The sequence below is a fragment of the Patiria miniata genome, unplaced genomic scaffold (assembly GCF_015706575.1).
Source record: "Patiria miniata isolate m_02_andy unplaced genomic scaffold, ASM1570657v1 HiC_scaffold_5, whole genome shotgun sequence".
Taxonomy (NCBI): domain Eukaryota; kingdom Metazoa; phylum Echinodermata; class Asteroidea; order Valvatida; family Asterinidae; genus Patiria; species Patiria miniata.
The window spans coordinates 33,708,421-33,717,524 of record NW_024037072.1 but is presented as its reverse complement, the minus strand read 5'-3'; the positions used below and the strand labels follow the sequence as shown (position 1 = coordinate 33,717,524).

The following is a 9,104-nucleotide window of genomic DNA, read 5'->3' as shown; positions in this document are numbered from 1 at the left end:
TGACTCCACTAAAGATGAAATGAATCAATTTATACATGCCGGAAAATTGTAAGGTAAGGAAACCAGTCTAGCTGGCCTGCCTGCACCTGTTCATGAACATGTAACCAATGGCAAACAAAATTTGGACTGAAAAAGGGTACATTTGCAGCAGTAGTTGAAAAATAGTTAGGTTTTTCCCAACGGTGGTCGGCTGACCACCGTTGGAAATTTATACAAAAATACCACTTTTCTTGAAAATGACTTCACACCAGGTGCCATAATTTAACAGGATGCTTTAGACTGTCATTTACCAACATCCTAGTAAGGTATTTCGTACAAACTTGGTAGTTTTGTTTTTTGATGTTTGCAAATGTTGTATATTCCCTTTAAAAAAAAGAAAAAAAGTTTCGAACCCGGATCCTCGGCATACAGTAGTTCAACGTTTTGACCAATTGAACAAGGCCCTACCAAAGCATTTTCCGACTCTACTGGTTGGATGGGTAGTTATAAATGTATCGTCCGAGTACCTGTTTTCGAGGCATCAAGTTTTCGAGGTTTGACCTAGTAGCGATGCACACGGCCAGATTTGTACCACACAACCAGTCATGCCAGTTGATTTGTTGTGTGTGCAGTACATGTACTCCTAGAACTATGAGGCTCCGCGTGAGCGGAGCCTCATAGATCAAGAAGCCCGCAAAATTGCTTGCAGCACAAAACACTAATAAAGTACAAAAACGTCCATCAAAATGCAGCCATTTCACACAGAACCGCTGCACAGTTTGCCCCTATACTCCGTACTTTATCTCTTGACATACTCACGTATCTTGTGCGGGACTAACATAGGTGGATTCTGTCGGTTTTTAGGCCAAAATGATAAAAAATATGCCCTTTCCGCACTGAGCCAACCTGACACTTGAAACGTGCACGCATATGATCGAGCGATGATTTTCGGTTCGCTCGGAGCGCGCCGCGGGGGGTACGGTACAAGCGAAATGATGTGCACGTGTACAAGTGCATGTACCGTACCCCCCGCGGCACGCTCCGAGCGAACCGAAAATCATCGCTCGATCATAATGCGTGCACGTTTCAAGTGTCAGGTTGGCTCAATGCGGAAAGGGCATATTTTTCATCATTTTGGCCTAAAAACCGACAGAATCCACCTATGTTAGTTTCGCACAAGATACGTGAGTATGTCAAGAGATAAAGTACGGAGTATAGGGGCAAACTGTGCAGCGGTTCTGTGTGAAATGGCTGCATTTTGATGGACGTTTTTGTACTTTATTAGTGTTTTGTGCTGCAGGCAATTTTGCGGGCTTCATGCACCCCCAGCCCAAAATATTTGGAAACCGAAGGCCATATGTCGGTGTTTTTCTCTTGCTTGAAATAAATCCTTATAAGTTACACCCTCGAAAACCGGTACATCGAGGATAATTCTACCTCCATGGGACGCGTATAAACGATTGCATTTAAGATTGCATATTACGGCTGCTGTAATGATAACCACTACGTTTAATGGAAAGATTCCCGTATCTGGCCATCACTTGTCACCCCCTGTGCACAAACTATGAGACTGGTCTGAAAATGTGTAAGTGTTTTCTCAGTATTACATTACATTATTATGTACTTCAATATTTTCCCTGATAAATTTTAATTTTTAATTTTAGGACATCACTTTCTGATGGCTGACAGGTCACTGAAGGGTAAAATTAGTGATGCCAGATATGGGAATCTTCCCCATTTACATGATTTAATTTATGGGGCTGCAGGCCCATGACATGATGTAGGAAAGTTCGCCCAACACAAAATCCCTATGCGTACACGTACAATACAAGTTCTATAGCGTGCCTCGCTACTGCCACTACTGGACTGCCTGCACACAAAAACTGTCATGGATGCTGTATTTTTGTTGTAAGCAAAAACATTGAACTAGCGACAGTAGCGTCCATGTATGTAGACTATTTATTTAGTGCTGACAGTACACACTTTAATTAATAATCAATTCGTTTAGGATACAGACACCTACGTGAGCAGGAATAACAGCCGAAGCCCTCAATAATCAATACGAATCTGTGCCTGGAAATGAGATTTGAGAATAGTTACATGTACATGCGTGCAAAACAAAACCGATTCTCTTTTTAAGCAGAAGTTACAATAGTCTGGTGCCAGCCATAGTTGGTATAGCCTAATCCTAGAATGACGATCAAGTACAAGACTATAGAAATGGAGAGCATCTTTAAAATCTTGAATTCATTACGGATGCGGCTTTATATTTCAATCCTTAACAATTATGATTTGGAAGCCTTCTCAGTCATTGTCAGCTCAGAGTCTAAACCCAATGAAAATATTCCAACTGATAGCTTCATATTACAAGTTTTAATGTGAAATAGACCAACATTGTTCCGAAGTCCAAGTCGGGTGAGCTTAAATCTGAAGCCATCAGTGCAGATGAGGCCATGGTTTGGGAATAGCCCAATACCTTTTTTTTTTTTTCAGGTTTTTAATTTTTTTAAGGAAAACAGTTCTTGATCCAACATTAGAGTGGATACTTCTCCTTGCTTCGGTAATTGCAGAAATCGTCTTACATCTTGAGACTTGACAATAAAATAAATTTCAAAGACAAAATCAGCACCAGAAGTCTAAAACCAATTATTTATTCTTTTTCTACTTCCTGAGTACATAAACCTGTAAGTAATACTTTGTTAAAGAAATTCATTAAAAAACATCAACTTGCATGGTTTCATTGGAATATATCACTTTTGGAAAACTGTATGTGAAAGATGTATTTCAAAGAAGCATAACCAAAATCATAATACATATATAAAAGACACACGTTTGGATCATGTTTTCATTCCAGTATGTACAATAAGCAGTTGAAAGAAAGACTCTTTTTTTTGCAAAAGAAAAGCACTTTTTGTTTTGCAGTAACCATATGGTTTGTGAATTAAAGAGATGAAATACACATACCTTACAATTTAACAAATGGTGTACAATTTCTTTTCTTTCAAAAATAATATACAGTAGTTTTCAGTTCAGATAATTCCTCAGGACTACCCTGCTAAATCCAACAGAGTCCAACCGGAGTTTCCTGTTCAATCCACTGTGCCTTATTTTCAGTTGTCTGATGAATCCAACGGAGTCCAATATGGTGTTATAATGCGGTTCAGTTGCCTGCTGAATCCAACATTTTGCATGAGGAATGTACACAAGGGGTTAACTGCTCAATCCAATAGGCTCCATCAGATATGTGACATAGTTGGGTCCTGTTGGATTCAGCAGGGTTTGGGTTAATGAAACACAAACTCAAAGAGATTTTGTTTACTGTACAAATGATGAAACATGAATTCTTGGAATATTAAAATACATAAATGTTACACCACTTCCAGGGCTAAAAATGAAAATTGGATCTTAATATTAAATAATAAAGTTAAAGGGTTCACTTTAGGTACGTTTCGTGACTTTCGTCTACATAACACAATATCAAACAAACTCACCAAAGATATTTTCTTGACACATTGTGTAATTCCACAAACTTTAGCCTTTTACAAAGGATCAATGGCAAAGATTTATTAAAACAGCATTAAAATTAATCTTAGTTAAGTTAAGCAATAACATGTTCAGTCTGTAAATTAAAGGTGGTTGTTACAAAGTACCAAAATTATTCTCTCCCATTCTTTTCCTTTCGAGCAAATAGAACTTCTATGATAGCAATAGCAATCCTTTAAACGTACCTGAATCCATCAAAAATCCACACCCCTGTTTCAGAGGATTTCGGCGGATTCAGGATACCTCCATATTGAAAAAGTTGAAGGATTTTGATGGATTCAGGACATGAAGCCTAGTGGTACTGCAGGATTTTGATGGATTCAGGATACCTCCATATTGAGCAGTTGGGGGACTTTGATGGATTCAGGATGTCAACAGATTTAACCCCGGCTAATTGGTGGATTCTGATGGACTCACTGGCCAGCAACATTTTTTTGCATGGCAAAATTGATGGATTTTGTGAAAAAATACCCAAGGGGTTAAAGGGAATGTACAAAATTTGCTTTTGCTGCGATTTTCAGAAATAAATGGATTTGGAGGATTAGTATGTTATATAAAATATTGTTAAACTGACTTGTTTCATGTTTTAGGCTTGTAAATGCTGGAAAAACCAAGAAAACGTATCATGTTCTTGTAGTCTGGTTCCCTGACCCCACTTAAGATGCAACGAAGCAATTAATACACTTTGGGGAATTGTAAGGTCAGAGAATCAGTCTAGCAGGCTTGTACCCCTTCACAGGTGTGTGATCAATTGCAAAGAAAAGTCAGAATAACTAAATATGAAAATTAAGAACAGTTTTTGAAAAAAGCCAGTTTTCTCCAACGCTGGTCGGCCGACCAGCATTGGAAAAATACAGTTTTTCTTGAAAATGTCAGCCCACCAGGAGCCACGATTTTAAAGGATGCTTTAGACTGTCAGTCCCTAACAATTCAGTAAGGTATTTCGTGATAATTTGATCATTTCGTTTTTTGATGTTTGCAAATGTTGTATTTTAAGGTTAAAACACATTACAACTAATAATTTCCTCCAGTATTTGCATGAGAATATTTATGAGACATTGACTTCCAGGCATATTTTAAACATAATCCAAACTCACAGTTCACAAAATTTCTTAAAGCATTTAGCCACACTTTGGTCACTTCACAGAAATAACCTTAAAATGATGTCTAAATAAATCTTGTAACATGTACTCATGTCAAAATTATGTACATAACAGGAAATCTGCTTTTTAAAAATAGATTTTTTAGTCTAAATCATTATTCGTTCAAGCTATAATAAACACACACACTCGAGATGAGTCAATTTTGAAGTACCTGTTCATTACACTTGCCAGTACTATTACACTGGAATGCAGTACTATTTTGCACATAACCACCCTGATAAACAGAACAGAATGAAACCATTAAAAAGTAACAGTTTGGACTTCATGGAATTCAGAGTGAGGTCAATTCATCAAGGAAATAAGTAAATTTCACAAAGCTTGCAATGATGACACATTGAAATCGACCAAATACTTTTGTTTCATGTGAAGTTCCGAACTATCTGACAATATACATAAAACTCCCATATCCTTCAAAACTCACAAGTTACATACATGTATGGGAAAGATTTCCATATACGAAGTTCACTCAACACCCTGTGTACAAACCCTATGAGATTGGACTGAAAAATTCGAAGTGTTTTCTAAGAAAATGCTTGTATTTTCTCACTGCTCAAATTGACTTTGATGACATGAAATTGCTATCTGGGGGCTTGTTAGTCAATACAGAGGAAAATTAGTGAACTTCGTATATGGAAATCTTTCCCATACATGTGCCATGATCATTGTACTACTTAAATATACAAATTCTACTTTTTCTCTGGATTTGGGGGTAAGTTTGTATAGCAAATATTGTTAAACTGACCTGTTTAAAGTTTTGTGTTCATAGATGCTGGAAAAATACCAAGAAAAATTGCGGTTCTTGTAGTCTGCTGATTCCCTGATCCTACTTCAGATGAAACAAGCAATTCATCGGCGTCTGGGAGTTGTCGGGTCAGGGAACCAGTCCATGGCTGGCTTGCACCCATTCACAGATGTGTAACCGATTGCAAACAAAATGTAGACTAAATTTAGTAAATTGCAGTTTACTAAATTTAGTAAATTGGGGGCAGTATTTGAAAAAGTCAATTTTTTTCCAACGCTGGTCATTCATACAAAAATTCAATTTTTTTCACTGAAATGACAGCACACCAGGTGCCATGATTTCACAGAATTTTTGAAACTACATGTATTATTTACTTACAGTCAAGTATTGGCTATTTCATAATAATTTGGTATCAGTTGCAGCAGTTTTTGTTTTATGATGTTTTCAAAATGTTGTATATATTACCTTTAAATTGGCAAATTAATGCCCCTCAAAAGTCTAAGTACAAACAACGTTAACAGTAGTTTTCTGCAGTTTTCTTGGTTTCATGTACTTTCCTTGAGTTGATATTCTGAATTAAGATTCTTCACATAACAAAAAAAAAATTGTCGGGACTGGGAGTAAGGCAGGGATAATGTAAATCATGTGCTGACATCCAAACAAAGATATATAGAAATGAGGTTCCCATTTTGGTAAGGTCCCCCACACCAACATTTAAGGGACCCTTTATAGAAATGTTATGCGTACGGGATACGTACAATGCATGCAGCTTACAAAAACTACATGTAGCTGTTTACATCTCCATTTGTGTGGTTATTTCACCAAACCTGCATACATATTTATTTTGATGTGAAATGCAGATTGCCCATAGTGTCAAATGAAATAACCTTAAAAAACGGCACCTTTTTTTTCCAAGCTGCATCCTGTACATGTAGCATTTCTGATGGTCTCTTTTGATATGAAACACTGTGCAGTATCTAAATGGCACAATCTTTAACTAATCAAAACTGGGACACCCTGTCTATGATACACTTTAGAAAATAACTGATTATGGCTGTGAAAGTGTGAATGGTAATGGAATCAGGGTTATGTTTAATTTGACAAAGTGCAACTGATGGTGTAGTCAGTGTAGGATTTGTGTATGGATCTCAAATTTTGAGCATTCAATAATTAATCTGAATTGTAGTAGCTACGTACAGATTACTAGACAAGTACTTTCTATTAATAAATATTAAAAATAGACCTAATAAGAAATTAATCAAATTTCAGAGGATTCTGCAATGATCAAGCCCATATATCGCTTGCTGATGGTGCCTTGGCTGCAAACGGTTGCACTCCCTTGATAGGCACTGGTGCTTGGTACCAAATATAATCATCACTCTCAGCGACAGATTCCATAGTGGCTTGACCGTTGTCTGTTTTGTTATTTCCCTGGCCATGCACACAATCGCTACGATGTTCGTCATTGCCATTGAGGAGTTTGCTGCAGTCGCCAGCACAGCCGAGGCTGTTTTCAACGTGACCACAGTGGATCTCGCAGCGGTACAACTGACCCCGACTGGGCGCCCCCTTCAGGCTCATCTTGGGCTGAAACCACGTCAGTCCGCTGTCCCGGTGGGCCCGGACCAGCAGCAAGGTGTTGGTCAGGGGCAACTGCTTGGCCTCCCAGATGGAGGAATCGGCGATCAGGGTCCTCATCAGAGCCCGTACGCAGTGCTTGGTCCGCAGATCCACCAGGCTGCCATCGTGCACCGAGGCCTGGTTACTGAACACTATCTCGTGGACTTCCTTAGGGCTGACGGCCGTGGCACCCAACAGAATAAGCACCCTGGGCACGAAGCTTAGGTTGAAGACAGCATCGATATTTGCCAGCTGTTCTTCCACGGTTGTGATGAGCTGTCCTAACCGTTTGTAGACTGAACTAGACAATTCCTGTTGGTTTTTATGTTTACCATTTTCCTAAAAAAGAATACAACAAATTAGAATTAAATTTTTAAAAAAATTGGATTTGAATGAGTGAAGAGATATCAAAACAAAACATAAATACACAAACATTGTTATTCAATATGTACATGTACTTCTATAGTTTATAAATCATCATGTCACACTTTTAATGAACAGGTCATCAGCATTTTAATTTTAAAATAATTATTAAATTAATACTTTTAAATTATGTTAAAATAATAAACGCAGTGGCTATTGTTACGGCAGCCGTAACGCATTTCATATTTTCTATCGTTACGGTAGACTGCAACTTTTAAAAAAACATGACAAGAAAATATAAAATTAGAAGGAAAAAAGTGAATTTGAACGTTATGAAATTTGGACTTTATTTCCCTTTTAAAAAAAATCCTCCAAAGCCTCGGGTTAGAAAAGGAAAAAAATTCGAGTGCAAAACTGAGATTCGAACCCGCAACCTCGCGGTGCAAAATCCTACCCTCTATCGATTGAGCTGTCGCACTGCTCGCTAAAACGTGTGGAAACAAATAACTATATACCTGCGTGCGTATCAAAAAAGTATCGTAGAGGGCGCTAAACAACAACTGCCGTAACGATAGCCACTTCGAATAATAAAATTACAAATATGAAATAATTGCATGTCTTAATGAGTAATCAAAGACAACATTATTTTGATTGATCAGCTGCATCATAATTCATATTTTTTTTCCATACATTTGTATAGGCCTAGGCCTAAAATGTTGGCTAAAAGTTGTCATCTCTTTTTAATTCCCATTTAGGCCTAGGGCAACAATGTATCCACTAAATCCAAACGCCACTTCTTTGGTTGTGTACAAAGTCTATGGAGAGCATACTACCTCCATGTGGAGAGTCACACGTCACACATTATAAACCATGATGCAATGCAAAGGGAATTTAGGCTTAAAACCGCAAGGTTCATATCATAAAAATTAACCGTTCATTACCCGAGAGGTTGCCGCCGCAGAACCACACTGCCTTCGTTCATACTCGTATTTCATCTGTTCATACGCCATCGGTATCTGATTCCTCTGAAGCATGAGATGCTTCAACATCTCCTTAACGATATTAGCCTGGACATGTGGAGCCACTCTTCCATTTAAAAGCACTTTACAAGTGCAGATTCGTTGCTCCTTTTTGCGAGTTGTGGCGGCCATTCTAATTTTGTATTTCCCGGCCAAGTATGGTACCCGGCTCATGGCTAACTTTACATTGTTGGATTTCTAAGCAGTGTAAAGAGGTACCATGGTATACCAGGTGATGTACAACCTCATGCAAGATATGGGGTGAAACATTTCGCCACATGTGTTGAGTAAAAAATCGCTACTCCATAGAACTGTGTACAAACCAAAAAAGCTTCTTTGGAGGGGAGATGAAATCACTACTCACTACTCCATAGACACGTGTACAAAAAGTCACTACACAAGTCCTACATGCCAGGAAAATCACTACTCCATAGAACTGTGTACAAACTAAAAAAGCTTCTTTGGAGGGGAGATGAAATCACTACTCACTACTCCATAGACACGTGTACAAAAAGTCACTACACAAGTCCTACACGGCAGGAAAATCACTACTCCATAGAACTGTGTACAAACTAAAAAAGCATCTTTGGAGGGGAGATAAAATCAATACTCACTACTCCATAGACACGTGTACAAAAAGGCACTACACAAGTCCTACACGCCAGGAAAATCACT

General features: G+C 38.1%; 1 protein-coding gene across 1 annotated transcript; it reads right to left on the bottom strand.

Annotated features, from left to right (window-relative positions):
• Positions 1 to 6,424: 6,424 nt before the first annotated feature.
• LOC119741542 (MAD2L1-binding protein-like) lies at positions 6,425 to 8,657 on the bottom strand. The gene is made up of 2 exons (XM_038217336.1): positions 8,352 to 8,657; positions 6,425 to 7,386 (listed from the first exon to the last, which is right to left on the bottom strand). Exons 1-2 carry the CDS (start codon positions 8,601 to 8,603, stop codon positions 6,712 to 6,714), a joined length of 927 nt encoding a protein of 308 aa, XP_038073264.1. The 5' UTR covers positions 8,604 to 8,657; the 3' UTR covers positions 6,425 to 6,711.
• Between the last annotated feature and the right edge of the window lie 447 nt (positions 8,658 to 9,104).

What these genes read in the sequence shown, in the direction of transcription:
- LOC119741542 (XM_038217336.1), bottom strand. Translation starts at nt 8,603, where the DNA reads ATGAGCCGGGTACCATACTTGGCCGGGAAATACAAAATTAGAATGGCC. An exon ending in CTGCGGCGGCAACCTCTCGG is followed by an intron (nt 7,387 to 8,351) that starts GTAATGAACGGT and finishes ATTCTTTTTTAG; the next exon opens with GAAAATGGTAAACATAAAAA.